At 36.6% G+C, this 21,094-nt stretch overlaps 1 protein-coding gene across 2 annotated transcripts in view; it reads right to left on the bottom strand.

Moving 5' to 3' along the window:
* The window catches only part of LOC113062389 (collagen alpha-1(XXII) chain), a 50,493-nt gene that overhangs the window by 26,547 nt on the left and 2,852 nt on the right, over positions 1-21,094 (bottom strand). Inside the window, exons 2-14 of one of the 2 annotated variants that reach the window (XM_026232215.1) lie at positions 19,800-19,954; positions 18,990-19,556; positions 11,343-11,423; positions 6,391-6,502; positions 6,137-6,260; positions 5,685-5,960; positions 4,926-5,006; positions 4,555-4,671; positions 3,834-3,878; positions 3,649-3,711; positions 3,404-3,442; positions 814-867; positions 19-72 (exon numbers count right to left, since the gene is read on the bottom strand). In XM_026232215.1, coding sequence (XP_026088000.1) covers positions 19-72; positions 814-867; positions 3,404-3,442; positions 3,649-3,711; positions 3,834-3,878; positions 4,555-4,671; positions 4,926-5,006; positions 5,685-5,960; positions 6,137-6,260; positions 6,391-6,502; positions 11,343-11,423; positions 18,990-19,556; positions 19,800-19,890 — 1,704 coding nt within the window. In that variant the 5' untranslated portion in view covers positions 19,891-19,954. The remainder of the gene's footprint in view (positions 1-18; positions 73-813; positions 868-3,403; positions 3,443-3,648; positions 3,712-3,833; positions 3,879-4,554; positions 4,672-4,925; positions 5,007-5,684; positions 5,961-6,136; positions 6,261-6,390; positions 6,503-11,342; positions 11,424-18,989; positions 19,557-19,799; positions 19,955-21,094) is intronic. The other variant, XM_026232216.1, reaches the window with a different exon arrangement.

Below are 21,094 nucleotides of genomic sequence, written 5' to 3'. Positions count from 1 at the left end.
CAACTTTTTGTCACTCACTCTCTCTCCTTTATCTCCGTGTTTCCCACCCAGACCGGGTAAACCGTCTGATCCCTAAAAGTTACAGAAATATTAATGCCACTTATAAACACATCTATGGAATTAGGAATGTTTAGACAAAACGGGATTATAAATAAATACAAACATAAAATGTTCATTGTATGCTGCATAATATGTAGTTATTGTTATTATTATTATTTTTTTCTGCTGATGAAATCAACACTGCCTGGAATTGAATCTCTCACAGCATCCACAAACCAAGTTTTTTTTTTTTTTTTCTTCCATAATCAAATAATCCAAAATCATAAAGATTTTTTTAAAAAAATTATATATATATATATATATATATATATATATATATATATATATATATATATATATATATATATATATATATATATATATATATATATTAATAAATTAATAATAATAATTTATAACTTATCTATTCATAAAATTATCCTGGAAAAGATAAATCGCAGACTCTTGTTTGTTTTTGAGCAGCAAATCAGCATATCAGAAGGATTTCTGAAGGATCATGTGAGACTGAAGAATGTGCTGAAAATTATCCTGAAAATTCAGCTTAGCATGAATAAAAATAATACAATACAAAAAAACATATAAAAAATTGGAAACAAATCATTTTAAATTGTAATATTATTTCACAGTATTACTGTTTTTACTTTGGTTCTTTCAAAACCTTGTTCTGTTAACGACCCCAAACCTTTGAATGCTAGTGCAAGTTAACTACAAATGGCATTTCATGTTGTTTGCGTGTACACAAGTGTGTCTTACTCTTTCTCCTCTTTCTCCTCTGGCTCCAGGTTCACCGCGCTCGCCGCTGTCCCCCTGAGAAGAGACACGAGATTTCAACATGGCATTAAAACAAGATGTGACACGGTTTGGACATGGCCACAAGTGACCATCGAAAGGTTTTAACCCTTCAGCATGTTATACAATAGAGCCAAATGCATTCCTGTGAAAAATCTGACCTTAGAAACCAAAATAATATTTTTAAAACAAGACCAGCCAACTAAAAATGCTTGAAATGATCATCAGACATTAACAGATTTTCCATCTTTACACTCAAAGAATCACATATTATAAAAGCATATATATTACGAAGAAAGTCTTGTGAGATCGTACAAATACAAAAAGAGGCCAACAGCAGTTAGTGTAGTTTTCTGGTCATTAAAATGAATCGCACTCTAATGCCAAACACCACTAAGGACACCTAAAGAAATCTTTGCCATTATACCATGCCTTTCAGATGTCTAATGCACTTTTTGAGAGCATATAAAACCCTCATAGCATATAGTGAATGCTAATTTGCTTGATTTCAATTTTTTTGTAATGAAGTTTCCTATTGAAGCCAATAGATTGGTTACTTAAAGTGTCATTATAAAATAGTTGTAACATCTTTTTTTCTGCAGGTGCACCATGACTCAACTTTTCAAAAGCACCACAGCTTCAAAACAAACAACATTACAGTGTTAAAGGATTGACAAAACGACCACATAACAGGGTTTAGAGACAGAGAAACACCTCAAACACAAACATGCGTTTGCGGCATCATGCATTTTAACTAGCCAACTCCTCCATACGCTGCTAGCTAACTTTATACTGTAACACATGGATACATGTGAGTACACGGACACACATTCACACACACAGAATAAACACATTAACATATACACATGGACACTCATGCAAACACTGACACATATACATAAAGAAATACACGCACAAGCAAACAAAAACCATGCATAACAACAAAAACATTCATGTAAAACTTGCCATTACAATGCAATGTTTACTGGCACATATGGTTAATGTTCATCCTTTATTGCAAGTCTAGGGGATGTTTTACCTAATTTATTATCTGCAATGTAAAAAAAGATTTTCTCAGTACTTTTGTCTTTGAATTTTTTTTTTTTTGTCAATATAAGTTACTTGAGAAGGAAAGTGACTTAAGGTATGAAGTATTGTTTCTGAAAAAAAAAGCATCAAAATTAAGTTAATTTGAGTTTTAATAAAGTTATTTTTTTTTTAAATATATATTAAATAAAAATCTGTCAGTGCAGATATATAAAATTTTCCTTTTGAATTAAGTTTCTCTTACCCCACTGACAGATATTTTTACTTGTTTTATGCATAAACTCTTGTTTTAAAAATAAACTAATGAAGTAATTCTGCTTCTCTAGACAATATATACTGATTTAAGACTATTTAGATATTTATATTGGAAAACAAGATAAAAAAAACTGCAGAAGAAAATTCCTTTTTTGGGTTCGTTCTAAATCTTAAAGGGACAGTTCAACTAAAAATGAAATGTTGTAATCATTTACTCACCTCCATGTTGTTCCAAAACAGTATACGTTTTTTCTTCTGTTAAACACAAAAGAAGATTTGGAAGAATGCTGGTAACCAAACTGTTGATGGTAGCTATATTTTTCCATACTATGAAAGTCAACAGCTACCAACAGTTTTTTTTATTTTTTATTTTTTATTTTTTTATCAGCATTCTTCCAAATCTATTCAATAGAAGAAAGAAACTCATACATGTTCAGAACCACCTGAGGGTGAGTAAATGATGACAACATTAAATTTTTGGGTGAACTGTCCCTTTAAGTGGCAATATTAATTGTTTTATGTGTTTGTTTTGCAATTGTTAACCTGCTCCAGCACAGCATTTGCTTTTTGTAGGTCGCCTGCAGGAAATTCCACTGACCAATCCAGCATGCTACATTGTTTCTAGCTGTCGGCGTCAGCTGGCATCTAAATTTGGCCGAACAGTGACCAAGTGCAGTGGAAATCTAAAAAATACGATGCCTTTCCAGAAGTCTTAAGAGATTGTAAATCTAAATATTCATCACACAAATGAAATCTGGTCATTTATTGATAAGCACAGGTAAATGTTTAAATAATGGCAGTCGTCGTTCTATTGACAAAACCACAGTCGTCTGATCTCCTGCACAAATCTCTGACTGATAAAGGTTAATTATGATATTATTCGGAGGTAATTATGCCCTGGAGTCTGTACTTTTGTCTGCTGGGCAGCGGAGGATGTCTGTTTTAAGCGCTGTGAGTGGGTGTTCGGTGCACAGCTTCTTGTTTTGCATATCCTTAGAGGTTGGAACAACCATAATTCTGCATTTCAAAATAAGATATTTTATTGTTTTCATCCTTAAAAGAGAGTCAACAGTTTTTCTTTTGAAATCCTAGACTTTGGATTCGAGGGAAGAATGAATGATTTTTGATGAATTGGGTTCTGGCTCACACGAGACGACAGAATACACACGTGCACAAACAAACACACATATAGACTGCACATTCAATGTTTTGTCTATCTTGAGGAGTTTGGCTGTTAAATTCATGACCTTACCTTCTCTCCTCTATCACCTTTGATAGAGAAAGCCTGGCCCTGTAAATAATCAATCAACACCGATCTATTATTCTCCAGGCCCAGAGAGACAGAAACAGCAGAAATGGAAGCAGATCAATATCGTATGAAAATAAATCACTATTCTGCAAGAAGCATTTCTGATATACAACAATGCTGTTTTACGCTTATCCAAACAGTCAACAAAGCTATATGAAATTTTGTAAGTTATAATATGGATGTCGTACACGTTCTCCTTTCTGCCCTTTGTATCCTGGTGGTCCTTCTGCCCCTTTAAGACCAGGATCCCCCTGCAGATGCAAAGTTTATGCAAAGAGCCTATGAGGAACCCACTGGAAATGCATCCAGAGATGATGTGCAAAAGCATAATACAGTACTTGAGTGATGCTGTGATAATGAAACATTATTTGACCTTTTCACCCTTGGGCCCCAGGGCACCTGGTAGACCTGTCTCACCCTGTAGGATGGGAAAGATTGAGAGAGATAGCAAAAGAGATAGACATTCTGAAAGATAGATGTCAGAAATAAAAGTGTGTATAGAATGCATTACAAAACAGAACTGAATGCATTACAAAAAGAGAGTTCAGATTAAAAAATTGATATTCAGCCTTATATCTTTAAATAAAAAGTCTAGGTTAAATTATATATATATAAATATATATGTATATACATATATATGTGTGTGTGTGTATGTATATATATACATATATATATACTTATATATTATTTTATCACAGTAGTCTCATGTTAACGTTTAACGTTGAAATCTTGTGGCAACACCAGTGTATTTATTTGAGTGAGTGAGTTTATTCCACTGTAAAGTCTTGCCCCATAGACTTCCATTGTAAGTGCATTAGTTTAAATTTTGACTTGTCTTTACAAACTAAGGTGAAGCTGAGCTGATATTATGATCACAGATGATATTAATAGAAACCAAAATATTTCATTAATATTAACATGACCAAAATTTATTCAGCACTTGACTTCAGAAATGAACTATTTAGCCTCTTTTGCTCATATACTGTAAACAACTTTGGCTCCTGTATCGTAAGGCTGATATTCAATTTTTTTGCATGTTAAGCGTGGGGGTTCACAAGCTTTAAGAGTGTGACCTTTGACCTGGAAGGTCTTACCCTTTCCCCTGCAGGACAGGAGCAGTTGACATCGGCTGGTTTCTTCTGCTCAGCACTTGTTGGTTTTGGGGTGGGCAGCGGGAGTGGAGGGGCTTCAGTCACCAGAGACTGTTCACACTGAGTGAGAAGAGAAAGTGAACAAGGAAACGGAAAGAGAGAAAGAAAGAGAGAGGAAAGGTAGAGGAAGCATTGGATGTCCAGTATTATGAGCAAGAAATTCTTGATGCTAGACAACGTATATTCCCCCTCTTCATCGAGGACTAAAAACAAAGACCTTTGGAGAACTTGTCAGAAATCGTATGTTTTTGCCTAACTATCCATGTGATGACATAATGAGAATGAATGTTTGTATGCGAGGCAGATGCACTTACTGGGCCACCAGGAATATCGCAACACGTCTCCTGCTCAGACTGTTTACCATCACAGTAGATCACCATCCTCTGGAGGTCAAACTATAGAGGAAACACAGGAACTGGTTGTATCACTCATGATTTTAGATGACTTAAAACTTCACGAACGTCACCATTTAAAAGATTTTTAATTGTTTTTAAAAGAAGTCTTTTATGCTCAACAAGCATTTATTTGATTAAAAATACAGTCATATTGTGAAAAACATTGCAGTTTAGTATAATTAAATTGCTTTTATATAAATATCTCCCATCTTACAGGTTCCTATTATCAAAACTGAAAGTTGTGCTGCTTAATATTTTTGTGGAAACCATGATACAGTTTTTTAAGGATTTTTTGATGAAAAGAAAGTCCAAAAGAACAGCATTTATTTGAAATAGAAATGACATTTCTGACATTTCAAAAAGTCTTTACTGCCACGTTTGATCAATTTAATGCATTCTTGCCAAATGAAAAAATGCTTACTGATGCTAGTGTAACATCAAATCATATATCAATTATTTAACCATGTTTTTTAGAGACTATCATGATGGTATTCTCTGATGTATCATGCAAATATTATTATATTATTAGTCTTTATATGAAAACTATAATCAATCAGTACCTTGGTATACCATGGTATAATAATTAAATACCATCATGGTACCATCACAGCACTTTTGTGCAAGGGAGACTTAATCTTGTATAAAATACATATAAATAAACCCCAACTGTTTGCTTACATCAATGGGAACGCTGTCATAGAGTCTCTTGCCGATGACAGTCTTTCCCTGGATGTCGATATCTTCTCTTTCCTCTATGGGCAGCGTCTGAATGTGCTTGCAGTCCAGAAACAGGGACACTGACTTGGAGTCCACCCTCATGCCGATCTTATGCCAGTTACGGTCAAACAGATCTTCCACCTCTGGGTTCTTAAAGACGGCTCGGACCGCGTCCTTCGTCAGGCCCACAGCGTTGTACTCCACTGCTTTGTTCTCCCCGTCCAAACGGATGGAGACCTGGAGGACATTCTCATTACAGTCTGATCAGCTTACATTGCATTTAATGATATTAGATGTTATAAATGACTTCAAATTGTTAAACTGATTTGAAAAACAGAACTTTGGAAGAGAAACTAAAATTTATGAATACAGTCCTGTTGTTTCAGCCCCATTCAGGACTCATTAGTGCACACCTGTGGGATGCCGTATTTGTCATAGACCTGCCACAGGTACCAGTCTTCTTTACGAGAGGTCTTCCTGAACTTGAATGTGGTCACAAAGGCGTATTCATCAGGCAGACCCTGAGGTAACACATCTCTAAACACATGAAACCTCTTGTTAAAAAACATATACCTTGCATATTGTCTGAAAATACACATATTATAAATTAAGCAAAAGCACATAATGTGATTTTTGCATATGCCATTGTAATAAATTATTCTCTTACTCTGTTTGTTGGACGATGGGCATGGTACCGAGGCGGACATAGGGCGTCTGACCTGGCTCAAATTTTTCTCCAAGAAAATCTCTGACATTGAAGTACTCCATCAAATCAAATCCTGGAGAAAAAAAAAAATATTATTAAGTTACTTTTCCTATTAAGTAAACTATACTGACCCCTGACGAAAATTATTGTTAAATGATGTCTTTCCATCAATGATCACTAGGTGGAGTCCACGAGACAGGTCAAAATGACAACATGCCCTATGAACTTTCCTGAATCGCTTCTGAACCAGAGGATTAAAATATCATAGTGCAATAAGTCAAAAAGACCTATATGCAATGACATAGTTTCTACTTTGTGCCAAGCTAGGAAGGTTTATTATTGATTAAGCACATTATATATAACCATATTTATATATAATGTGAATAAATATTTGTGTAATAATGCTAAATGTATAGTTAACCATATATATATATATATACTATATATACATATATATATATACATATATATATATATATATATATATATATATATATATATATATATATATATATATATATATATATATATATACATATATATATATATATATATATATATATAGTTAACTATACATTTAGCATTATTACACAAATATTTATTCACATAATTCCACTGCACAACCAGAATCTAGTTATACAGAAATCAAGTAATTCAGAATGAAAAGGTATACATAAAAGTACATAAAGGGAGACAAACCACAGTAAAGAATAAATTAATGCATAATCTGTCACCTGTGTTTTCAGTGTTGAAGTACATTTCAGTTCTGCAAGCAAAATCACACGCGTCGCTTGGCCCTTTTTCCACATTCACACAAAAAAAGTCCATGCCTCTGGGATCAAACATGACATCATTGTTTGTTTAAAAATAGTAGAGTGGAGCTATGCTGTGTGTGTGGATATCAGCCCAGTAATTAATGCTTCAGATCCACAGCCAACACTCATTAAACTGCACTTGCTGCACCAGATGTTTAAAAAAAAAAACTTTCTTGTGCAATTATGTCACTAGTTCTCCAGCATGTGTGCATGTGTGTATCTAACTGAGGCTGACAGTCCTGGCCTTCCACCCTATTATAGCGGCCAAACCATGGCGCTCCTATTACCAATACATAGTCTGTCACCATGACGATGCCAGCAGGGCCCTGGGCGTTGCCTAGGGAGGCAATTCAAGGGTCGATTTGGAAACACATTAATGCAGAAGTTAAACTTTTAAAAGAGCTCTGGGTACATGAATCGCTGATGTGTTGTGTATACGACGCCTGTAAGGGTCACGCAGAGCGATCTTGCTTTCACTTGGGGAACTCACATGTTGTTTTCTTAGGGCAGGTGTGTTCGTGTCAGCAAACGGAGGTTGTTTAAACTGTCTAGAGAGAATGATTATTTGAACTGAAGGATGTTTGGAGTTGTTTAACTCGGTGGTAATGTGAGAATGTGCCAGTCTAGGCCAGACGGTGTGTGCGAGTTTGTGTCTGTAGTAGAGTAACAGGTGGCTGAAAACTTAGAAAGCAGATACTGTGTTAAGAGCAAAGAAGAAAAAGCATAAGACAATAAAAGCACTTTCATTTTATTTTTTTGCGCTCACAAAGCACAACAAGTCCCTCATGGTTTCTGGCAGACCAGCATTAGAGGGCCGCTCACACATTCTTATGTTCCATCTGTGCTAGTTTTAATTTGACATCTTTGGCCGTTACATTACATCTCAATGTTTTTGCAGTCTCTTGTGCCATGAACGCTGTTTAAAATGGTTCAGGATTTAAAAACAATTGGCCAATTAGATTATTTAATATTGAAATATATATACATATATGTGTGTGTGTGTGTGTGTGTGTGTGTGTGTGTGTGTGTGTGTGTGTGTGTGTGATACGAAAATATAAAGTCATGCCGGAGTAGTAGAACAACCTTTTTTTCACATGCTATTAATTCAAATGACCTAATTAAACTTTAATTTAATTAGTTCTCTAACCTCTAAAAGTTGTCCATCTAAAAAGATGAGTTTATCCAGGTGTTCTTGTATGTTTAGTTCTATCAGTTTGATGTATTCATTCGAGCTGTTTGATTTCACACCATGTTCAGCTCTTTCTCCAGCTGTTCACTTCTCATAAGGTCATTTCCACGACTCTCTGTTTGTCTCGGCGTCTCTATGCGCCAGGGCACCGGCTCTCCACCAGTGGCGTTTCTGATCCTGGAGGAACCTCGCATGGCGAGCAGGACCTGTAATTTAGGCCTGGCGAGTGAAAGCGTATAATCACCACCGAGTCTTATTTTAAACAGTGAGAGAGCGAGTAAGGCTGGGTCGGTTCTGTGGCGCGGTACAGATGAGTGCGTTATTTCGACTCGTGCCTTTGATCCGAACACATGGGCACTTCTGCACATAACGCAACAATCTGGAAACCAGCCCAGTGTCACCGCATGAAAACGTTACGAATTAATTTTAATACGGTCACAGTGCGTTAGCTTGACAAACGGCGCATGCGCTGTGTTTCTCCTCTCAGCATCTAGTGGTTTTAAGATGCTGAAAAACAACGCATATTAAGACCCCTGTATTGTGTTCCATTTCATTGTAAATATATTGGGTTTTGAAACGCGCCGATCTTTTGAAAATTTGTCTTGTCCACACCCGTTTAAAACGTGCTGCCTCACCGTGCGCATGCGCAAAACCTGTACCTCATGAAGCAAGGTCATCATGACTCATACGTTCGACCAAAAACTTGTTATATATCAAGATGTGTAAACTCATATTACTATGAATGGAAGAACATGCAACACACAATATGAGGGAACAAGTCCAAATACATTTGTGGAAAATCGAATCCTGAGCTCCTACATTTGAAATCTGAATTTGCTCTGTGACTTCAAAAGTATGTTCTATATGAATATCGGTAGGATTAAAATTAAAAATCCAATGACAACTTCGAAACTGAAGTTTGTGTGCCGTATGCATCAGACGTTCAGCCAACGGTCCATGGGGGTGAGGACAGAGGCTGAGACTGCTGATTGGGTGTCAATGCTTTTATCGGTCATCAGCTGGAAAAGTGTTTTCCTTGTTTTGCCAACGATATTGTTTCTCTGTGCCTTTATCTTTATGGTGTGGAGAATGATTTTTAGAACTATCGCTATCGCTATCTTTATAGTTATTGTTTTTGGTGTGAACAGGTCTGTAGGGGAGGCAATTTAAGATGAAACATTACAGTTCATAACACATAATATTACTATAATAATTCCTTCTGTTCCTACTCGGTCCCCCATTCAAGTATAAAACTTGGTATTGAATGCTCAAAATAGCTGCCTGAACACATTGCAAATATCCTCCGAGTGAACAGACTTTCTAAGAAAGGGACTTTGGTTCGACTTTTAGTACGCATATATCTCAAACTTTCGATGAAGCATCTTCCAAATTTCAAAGTAATGTTGAAAAGGTAATATCTGAAGGACCATGCATTGTTTGATCAATAATGTATGGAAAACTTTAGTAAAACTCTGTGTTAAATTATACAGTATGAACCATATTACTGAGTTAATTCACATTTCTTATAAGGAAACAATGGCTTCAAGTTTTGTGTTGTTAAGTTACTTTACAGATCTTGAGTCAGCAACTTTTTATGTCCATTTTGGCCTTTCCTTGGAAAAGAGTGATGTTCCAACTTCAGAAACAACATGCAGATGTTGGCAGCTTCAGCAATTGTGACATCTTATGTGAACCTGGAATTTCCCTGAAGATTTAGCTTGTGTTGTTCACTCAAATATTGCAGATTACAGGAGCAAGATGCCATAATTAACACTCATGGCCACCGAAAGAGGAGAGATCTAGTCTAGTCAGTGCAATCCAAAAGAACCACAACCAAACAGATCTAAGCACAAACGTCAAGCTTACAAGGTCTAAGATGACAGAAACGAAAAAGAAAGTGTAGTGACGCATTAAAGATGTTCAGACGTTCAGACTCCATCTGAATACCAAAGACAGCACTTTATCATCACTCATTATCAGTAGTATAATTGGAGTTAAACAGGCCACATTTCAGAAACGCTGTTTTATTTTTTTATTTTTTAAGCAATACAAAAAATATAAAAAGAATAAAGAATACTCTGTATTTTTCAAAGCCCAAATCTTAACTCCCCTCTATTTTACAGGGTTACAGCTTTTCTGAGAATTTGTCAAGATAGATTTGAGCAATTAAAACAAGACCAAAACTCGTCAGATTTGCGAGAAATGGTTCTCTTGAGCATTTTGTACAGACCCTATAGCTCCAGATTGTATAGTAATTTAGTTCCACAGGTAAGCGCTCTCTCTCTGTTTCGGTCTGGTTTTTTACTTAGGTTGATGAATTTGAGTGGGTGTCTCACAGAGGAACTCAGAACCCCCTGAAGACCCAAACACAACATCCTCCAGATCTGTGTAATCACTAAAGAACTCTGCATTTCTTAGAACAGAGGAGGGCAAAAGATATCTTATTTCGAAACCTCGCTGTCTCGCTCCAACGTTTCATGTTTTAAAAAGCAAACATCTGGGAAAAGAAAGCTTTAATTTTGATCTAAGATTACTTTACACACACACAAAAAAAAAAATCATTATACAGTGCACCTCTTCCTTTATTTTTGACCCTCTAATTGAAATCAAATACACTAAGGATGATTTTCATGTAACTGTGTAACCTTGAGAAGAAGAAATGTTTTGGTTTTCTCACATCTGACGGCGAAACATAGAATCAATGACATATAGTGGTATATAAAAGGATCATGAATCACTACAACTTGAGTTGTAGAGAATATTATTGAATCGTGATTGAAACTACATTGTTTTTTGCTATGAGAAGTCACTGTGTTATGACACCATGTGACCATTTCCTAAGACGCAAACGGTGAATTGATAAGACAAAGTTGCTTTTGTGAGAGTATATGGATAAGAGAAAACATTACCTGGGACCTCTGTCAGTCCAGCACTTGTGCTGTTCGGTCTGAACCGGCCTCCCTGGACTTTCATGTTTGGACACAGGACATCTGTGGAGAGACATAAAATCATGAGTGGACAAACTGTAGTATTGAATACGCTCCTCAGTTTTTATTCACTGAACAGCACTCCACAGGTGTTTGCATAATGGATAGCAATATATTTCTACAGTTAGAAAAGTAATATTTTAGTCCCATTTAAGGTAATAGGATACAAATGGAGTTGGAGTGCAATCTGTGCTTTATTACCAGTGTCTGGTCTCCTGAAACTTCTAAACATCTGCTTTTATGGAAGCAGACCTCATCATTAATTCATACTGTGAAATTAATTTTTTGTTGACATTTTATTGCATGGCTTCAGGTGCCCAGGCAGTCTGCCATGGTATTTTTGCAGTGACAAACCTTTCCATTTAAACGTTTTATGTTAAGACTATTGGCATGATTAGAAAAATGGATTGCGTTGTGGAGAAAAAAAAGGCACATCTTTTCACATTGGAAAAAAATAGGAAACAAGTTTTCTTCAAAGCAACTGCATGTTTTGATCCTACACTGAATCTTTAAAAAAAAATAAAACAATGGCTTATTAGAAAACTTTTTCGTTATTTTTTAAATTCAGCTAAAAGGGAAGATTGGTTTCCGACAGCCACAAATGCACGTGTATAGCTATGTGCTGTGATAAGGACCGTGATATAGCCTATTTATGACAGAGAAATGCACCCAGGGTGCACCGAAATCGCACTCAATAACCAGACATCAGCTAGTTGAAATCTAGATATATATTTTTTAACCTGCAAAAGACATTTCTTCTAGAATTTCAGAAGCTCAATAATGTCTTAAACTGTGCTCAAATTTGCCAAGATACCAAAGACTATCACCATAAGTCAAATCTTAACAGGAACTTAAACATCCCATAATATTTTGACAAAATCATATGATTTGACTTATTATCAACAATGAAGTTATAGTTCAACCAAAAATGAAAATTATGCCATCAGTACTCATCCTCAAGTTGTTTCAAACCTGAATGGGTTTCTTTTTTGTGTGTGTGTTGAACACAAAAGATATTTTGAAGAATGTTAGTAACTAAACAGTTGATGGTAGCCATCAATTTCCATATTATATATAAAAAAAATGAAAAGAAAAAAAAAACTATAGAAGTCAATGGCTACTGTCAACTGTTTGGTTAGCAACATTCTTCAAAATATCTTCTTTTGTGTTCACTAGAGTAAAGGACGTCATAATTTTCATTTTTAATATTAAAGGAATAATACCAAAACACATTTAAGATATCTTATTATATTTATTTATCAGGAACTGTCACATATGAGCCAACAATAATTATATTCTGAGCAGTAAACCTTCCCTACTTTGAAGAGGAGTGATTTTACTAGCAGCTGAAGGAAATGAACAGTTGAGAGTGACTGACACTGCAATATGATCCATCTTCCTCTCTGTGCTTGAAGACAGACTGTTAGAAGATCCTTTCTAAGCCCTCCAGTGAAGACGTGTGGCATAACTTACTACCACAGACATGGGCAAAGATACAGATTTGTCCAGTGAGCCCAGATTTTGGTGGAGTGCTGCTATGCTGACGTCACAGTGGTGATAATTTAGGACGTACAAACAGGCAGATTTCAGATGGCGATGCACAGCTAGTGATAGCAGTGATGACAGGACGAAAGACAACACCAGCAGACTTGTTTACTACGGCATCCGTGACGAGAATGTGCTATTTGTAGAAAAGAACTTGCTAGTGCTAAGGAAGGATGCTAATTAAGTCTATATACTTTTGAATGAGTACTTATCGCTTTTATTTGTTTGCTTTTTTGTCACTTTTAGTTTAAAAGAGGGCATAGGAAATGATGTACAGGTGATGTAATTGGCAAATGTTGTGTGCCAGAACTGAATCACCCATACAAGCTCTATAGCTGTTATCTTTAGAGGAACACAGTTTACACAGAAACAGAAATTCTGTTGTGATTCACTCACCCTTTTGCCGTATGCTGTTATTTTTCTGTGAAACGAAAAGTATGCAAAAAAGCATAAAATAGCTACAACATTATCATTAAGTTGTATGCTTTTTTCAACTACAATTATGATACTTAAATTTCAGTAAAATAATGCACAAAATCACACAATAAAACTAAAATATACAATAGATTTTTTTCCCCTTGCTCTCTCTCTCTACCACACACACATGCACACACTCTTGGCATGAAGCAGGCAGACGCCCAAACCACAGCGGCTGATCGCGTCCCTGACAATTGTGTACGATCAGACCCTGTAATTTTCTTTAATCGTTCCTATAAAAAAGTGCTTTGCAATGTTTAAGAGGCCTCAACTTCGCTACGAATTCCACTTTACAAAGGCTGGGTCACTTGACACAATTACGTCTCTGTCCGATACAGTGTCCTCTGACTCTTCCAAACCCTCACACTCCTGAACGAGTCCCTGCCTGGTCCAAACAACAACCTCCTGACCGCCAAAACATAAAGAGCTCAGACGCCCACCATGTGATAAATTAAGGCTAGGGAAAAGACCACCTGGCTGTCTATATTTGTGTTGTTATGTGAGCCAAGTTATGTTACCAGTACAGCGGACATCCACATATCCTTTTCAGCTATTTACAATACCAAAAGTTTGGAATAATTTAGATTGTTTTTTTTTTATACTTTTGATATATGTCTCTTTATGTTCACAGAGACATGTTTATTTAATCAAAAAATGCAATAAAGCAGTAATATTGTGATTAATTGCAATATTATTTGAATATATTTTAAAGCAGCCTTGAAATATTAGTTTCAAGTAATTTCTGATGGTACAAAGATTCTAAACAGCTTCTATCTTCTGTTTCTTTCCCATGCTAATATGTTTGGCAAGCGGGTACGAAATTCCCCAAAAAAAGGTGGATTGCTTTACGACATCAGTGAATTCACGTATACAGCTCCACTGCGATTGGTGGACTTGGTGATTTGGAGGCACTAGGCAAATTTCAGGTATGACACAATAACTATGTGCTCTTTAACACCTAATCCTTATTTTGCATGCTTTCTCATAGTTTATAATTTATTTATAGCTTCACAATATAAGTAAACAATTAGTCAACCTGATGCTGTTTTTTTTTTCAGATAACAAAAGAAGACATTATAAAAAATATATATTGAATTTCACTTAAGTTCATCGCGAACTGCACAACATTCAGACAATTTCTTATTTACGACGTATCTACATGTTTTCATAATGAGAATATTAGTGAGCTTGCAAAACTCAGCCCTTGACAAAACTCTGTGATTTGTTCGGGGAGTGAACATTTGAGTGGTGTAAAAAAAATTTGATGCTCTCCAAAACACAAATACACACTGCGTTTGACAAATATGTTTCGCCAAAATCGCCCCTGGTGATTACAATTTACAACAGTGAATTCCACTAACTTATCTCTAGAAATACATACATACAAACTACGTACATTTGCTTTAAATTTTAATTTCTGTGATGGCAACGCTGGATTTTCAACAACCAATTCTCCAGTCTTCAGTGTCACTCAGTCCTTCAGAAATCATTTTAATATGCTAAGAAACTTGAGGAGCTCTTTGGTTTGAAGTGGACATCTGAGTAGCACTAGAGCTATCTAGAACTCTTGTGTGGTCAAAGCAAAAATAAAACATGACACATAGAGTGGTGAAGCAGACTTTTGTTGAATCCACACTCTTTACTTTCTGTAATTCTTTCTGTATTACTGCAAACAGGTCATATTGTACCCTTAACCTTTCTAAAACACAAAAAGTAAATCGCTAACTACTAGCAGATCTTAGTCATGCCAGTCTTGTGGTCATTGAAGTTAGGTGTAGAATCAAATTTCTAGTTAGTTAATCATGCACATTGAGTCTTATTGAGATTTATGAATGAATAATTCAGAATGGCTGTATCAATTTGATTCACTGGAAAGATCTGACTCAAAACAATGATTCTCCTTTAACCTCATAGTTTCTTTAGGGGGACTGACCCCACAGTTAGCATGCTGCTAAATGACAAGTAAATGTCATTCATTCATTGTTTTTGACATACCTATTTCCTTTGACTAAAGAAATGACAAGGCAATCTAAAGCCAGTCATGCGTCATTGTTTAAATTTCTAACTGTGTTCTATCGAGGGCAGTTTCCTTCAGCTGTGGCATAAAGGCAGTAATTTAGAGAGTGGCCATGAAACAAAATGATGGACTGAACAGAACATAGCCTTCAAATTGCTGCATTTCCACATTGTTTTACCAAAGACTTTTACATTTATTTTCTTGTTTGCTCCTTGCTTATTTCTTAAAGCACATCAAATCGGGATTGGATTACATAAAAAAAAATCATATCAGAGATGCTAAGGATAATCAGTTGTCAAAATGGCTTTAACTAAACATAAATCACAAAACACCTGCAAAGAGTTTGTAGATGTTGTCGGTTAATGATGTAATGGATGAAAATGCATGGGACAGTTTGCACTATAATGAATTAAGTAATACCAACTGCTAACCACTGAACAATAAAATGTACAATTAATCACTCTGACATTTCAGGCTGGAGAATGATGCAACGTTTTATTGGAAAGTGATGTGTCATATTGAAGACTTTGTGAAACCATAACCAACTATATTTTTGCTATAACTTAAAGTACTTAAACAGCCAGTAAGAAACCTAAAACACCCTAGCAACCACATAGCAACATTTAAAACAATTCATAATGCCAGTATCAGCTACTGAAACAACTCACGTCCAGGTTTTATTGGTTCCACTACGCATACAGAGACAATCCCATTCTATTATTGTGTCCAACACAAAATATTAATCTTTTAGGATAGCATATCTGAATCCTCCAGGCAAGTGTGTGCAATCTTTAGAGACACAAGAAGGGAAGGGGCTTAATCAAATGTTTTCTCTCCTGTTTAAAATACCCATTAAGTTAATCAAAATCAGATTTAGGAAACCGGGACAACCGATGCTAAAGCAAACATGAACAAAATTAGCATACCCTTCACTATTACTTTGTGCTGCTGTTCTGTTTAGCAGTGTCCCACCACTGATTACTGATCTGACATGCTTTGGTCATGGGTGGACCACCGACCTGAACCAAAGCCCAGATACAATAAATGATGAAACTGTCAAACATGCTTTGCACTTTTCATTTATTTCAAGTATGCTAAAAATGACCCAGTGTGCTTCCTTGACTATCAAAGAACTATAAGGAATACTATACTATGCAAATTTTTGCATTACAGCATTATTTTCATTATATATTCTCATTAGTTTAACACATCCTGGTCAAACACTGTTTGTTTGTTTGTTTGTTTGTTTTTATTTTTATTAAACACTTTTAAAATGTGTACAAAAATTGTAATCATATAATGCAAAAAAATGATTAAAATAAATCACTAATTAAAATCCAAAAAGTAAAAAGTAAAAACAGATTTAAATTATAAAAACAAATTAAAATAATAATAATAATAATAATGGGAAAAAAATATCCAATTTCATGTTCGAATAGGAAATTCCATTTTTTTTTTTTTTTTTGCCCAGAAAGATGTATAATCTCATTACGGGCAATCAAATTTCATACATTAAAATAACACTGATTGTGCTCTGAAAAGAGGTAATTATTTTGATATTTTGAAAGCCAAAGATTAAAAAGTAAAAACGGTTTGGTTAAGCCGAGTTCCACTTGAAACATTAGGACTGTAATTTTCAGGGCAAAAATAACTTGGATCTTGGAGATACCATGTTTTCTAGCCACCAGTATTCTTAGACGCCAGCGCTAGTGCCAGATGATCTTGGTTATCACAGAACTGGACTTAATATGCAGTTCCAGCCATTCTGAATGCTTAAAGGATAATCCCTGATAGGACAACAAAGTCTAAAGCTGGCAGTGAGATATTCGAGTTGATATTCCTGCTCTCTGAGTCATGTATGTGGTTAGTCATTCAAGGAGGACCTTTGGTTGGAATCAGGGCAGGTTCAAGGTTTGGGTTTACAATGAATCAGTTTATCTCTTTCCCTTTTTATCTCTCCATCTGCCAAGTCCAAGTGGTTCCATATCTTCCCACAAGGCTGTCTGGCTTAAATTAGGCACAACCTCTTCAAATACCAATGATTGTTTAAAGAGTGTGCCTTCAACAAAAGACTGCATCACCACAGTATGTTTTATGTTTTATTATTGCTTTGCTCTTGCTACACAATAGTTCTAGATAGCTCTAGTGCTACTCAGATTTCCACTTCAAACTAAAGAGCTCCAAGTGTTGTCACTCTCCCGTTCTCGCTAATTTTAGTGAAGAATGCCAATTCGGGTGTGACAAGCATCCATCATCACTAAAACATACTATGTAGACACATAATTTGTATTTGAACAGTCAATCCAGGCCACATACCTCTACAGTTCCGGTTTATTTATTTTTGAATCTATATTCATAGATAAATTAATCCAAGCTTGTTATTTGTAATGGCCTCCAAAGACTATCCCACATGCACTTTTAGGTGCTTTGCCTGCGGAGCAGATGTTATCTGGAAAAGCACTTGAGCTTGAGTTTTTCCGTCTCTTGTACTTATTACACCTCTACTCAGAACGCACAGAGGCAAGAAACCACAGAAATGTCCAGGCCAAAGAGCTTCCAGTTCCTGTCCAACAAGTCTTGTATGGCACAGAACAGACCTTCTTGTGAATAGGAATTTGTGCCAACTAAAGCAGATTAAATGTCTGATGTTTTAAATTAACTGTCAAGTCTATTACATGTTAAGTCAACTTCAACCTAAATCTGACTGTGTAAAGAAAGCCATATCTAAAGGTTCTGTATTGGCATCTACAGAGGTGTCTAGATCTTGTCCTGAAGGGACCAATGTTCTGCAGAGTGTGGCTTCAACACACTTGTCCGGGAGTTTCAAGTAAGTTTGAAGACCTTGATAAGCTGGTTAAGTTGTGTTATATGTAATTAGGGTTGGAGCTAAACTCCCAGGTAAGTGGCCCTCCAGCAACAGGTATAGACTCCATCATCAACAACCTTTCCACTATGCAAAACATTCTTTGTGGTGGAAAAAGGTTCTTTAGATTATCACATTTTTTTTTCACTCTAAACAAAAATGGTTCTTTTAAGAAATGTTTACTGAACGGTTATTTGGGAAACCCAAAATAGTTCTTCCAAGGCAGGATGGGCAACTTTGGCCCACTTTACTGTAGAGCTTAGCTCCAGCTGTAATAAAACACATATGAATAGCTAATCAAAGTCTTCAGGATTACATGAAATCTATAGGCAGGTGAGTATGATCAAGGTTGGATCTGAACTGGGTCTTTAGGACCAGAATTTTCAAGATCTATGGCAGGGATGTCCAATCCTGGTCCTGAAGGGCCAACATCCTGCAGGGTTAAGCTTCAACCTGCTCTAACACACTTGACTGGAAGCTGCTAGTTAGACTGGATATCTTGATTAACTGATTCAGGTCTGTTTTATTAGGGCTAGAGTTCAACTATGCAGGTCAGTGGCCCTCCAGGAACAGGTTTGGACATCCCTGCTCTATAGCATTGTTACAAAAAAAACAAACACTCTTTCTTCTAAGAGTGTACATGGTGCAAAGTCGAACTCATACTCACTTTCACAGAGTCTCCTCCTCAACCTGCCCCTGATCTTGTCAATGGCTTCAAAGTCTGTCACGTGGAACACATGAGCACTTTTGGGTTCCGCTGCGATCTCCTCCAGCTCCTCTCTCAGAGCTTCCCCAATCCCTACAGCGAACAACCTGATTCCAGCAGCCGCTGCAGCAATCGACGGCTCTAAAACAAAATCCTGACTCCTGCCGTCCGTTAGCAAGATTGCCACTTTCTGTATGCCCTTAGAGACAGGCCTCGCCCCTGCCCTCTCTGTAAAGATGGTTTTGGTGGTGAAGCTGATGGCATCTCCAGTTTTGGTGTTCCCACCCAGGTAACGGATGTTCCCAGCAGCACGCTTGACCTCCTCAAGGGTTTGGTACCTGCCCAGGTTGAATTCTGTGGTGGGACGGTCACTGTAGCGAACCACAGCCACACGTGTCTTCTCTGCACCTACATCAAAAGATTCTACCAGGTTTGCCACCCATTGCCTGATCTTCTCAAAATTTTCCTTGCCCACACTGGAAGAGGTGTCCAAGATGAATACCAGATCATAGTGAACGTTCTTGCAACCTGGGACAAAGAGATGAAATTTTTCACAATTTCCATATACAGTTTAGCCACAGATTTATGAGGTTTGTTTTTCCGCCATGGTCAAGATAGATAATACATGAGCTGAATATTGCAGAGAACTCCAAGCCACTATTATGTCAGGTTCAAAACCTCAGTTAGCACATATTACAACAAGCTAAAGTGAAACAGAGATGTGGTTAGGGGTCATGGAAACTGTATATTTAGGCTAGTATGTGACCTCACCTGCCCTTTGTCCTTCAACGCTGCCTCCGTACAGAGTCAGAGCCAGTATGGTAAGGACCAAAGAGATCCTGGCCCCAGATCGAAACTTCATCTCCTTCTCCGCTGTTGTTTGCTGATATTCCTGCTAAGGTGCGATGATCATCAACTTGCTGCTCCTGTAGAGACATGAGAACAAATGTGAGGTGATCAGTCATTTGGACTCTGAGCTGAGTTTTATTGAACGATTGCAAACAGAAGTGGAGTGTATGATTCATGTTAGCTCTGTGCTAACCGATGTACTGCTGCTCCCCACATTAATCCTGATTTGTACTTTCCAAGTTGCCGTTTCAGTTTGAGCTGATAACAAGATGAGCCATGCTCATAAACACAGTATATACTGTAAGTGAATACAGGGCTATCTATTTTATTTATTTAGTCTAAGGCACTGTTTTTTGTTACCTTTAAAGACATCACTCTTGTTCACAATACTTTAAATAACATAAATACACAAATTATATATATATATATATATATATATATATTTTTGGTACAAAGTGTGACGTACTGTAAATATTATTCCATGAGATTCATCCATATATGTGTGATGGACACCTGCAGTTGCTCCAAACTTTGAAAGTTGGTGATGCCAGGAATATTGTTAAGTGCATGGTAAAGAAATAATGTGTGTTATCTGATAGATATACAGTAAGTATACATTAGCAAAAGTTCCAGCAAGCCAGAGTAAACATGGAGGGGTAACAGGAAGACAAATCAGAGAAAGTTTTACGTCCAACTGTAATTCATTCCCCCATTCACTAAACTACATTCCAACCCTCTGGCTAAGCTGAACTGATGTTTTGCTGTAAATAGGGTGTTGTTCTGACTGGTGTACCATGAGCCCCAGGGAGCACACTGTGTTTAGACACCGAGGGAACAATGATGGGAAGTATTGAATTATGTTTTTTCAGTGCCTTGATGACGATATTCAGAGCAGTCTCTTCTCACAGGTAGTTCCATCTAAACTGTCTAACTTTAAGATGCATAAATTGCATTATTTTTGCAAAGTTTTCACCAGACAATACAGTGAATTTCATCAATGGGAAATGGGATCCTGATGACCAGGTAAAAAAATGGCATTGATTCAGTTAGTGAGTTAAAAGCCCCCCTCATAACTTTCCAGTGCTAGTAGCTCAATTTTGAATCTGTCAGGGCAACAGAAAAACAGTCCTGTTCCTCGTGAATTGCCGGCATGACGCCTCCTCTCACACAATTCAGTGTCTTTTCTTTGTTGCCTTCTCTAACTCATTCCTCTCCCT

The sequence above is a fragment of the Carassius auratus genome, chromosome 44 (genome assembly GCF_003368295.1).
Source record: "Carassius auratus strain Wakin chromosome 44, ASM336829v1, whole genome shotgun sequence".
Taxonomy (NCBI): domain Eukaryota; kingdom Metazoa; phylum Chordata; class Actinopteri; order Cypriniformes; family Cyprinidae; genus Carassius; species Carassius auratus.
Note: the sequence above shows the minus strand (reverse complement) of the source record. Positions and strands in the feature narration are given on the sequence as shown.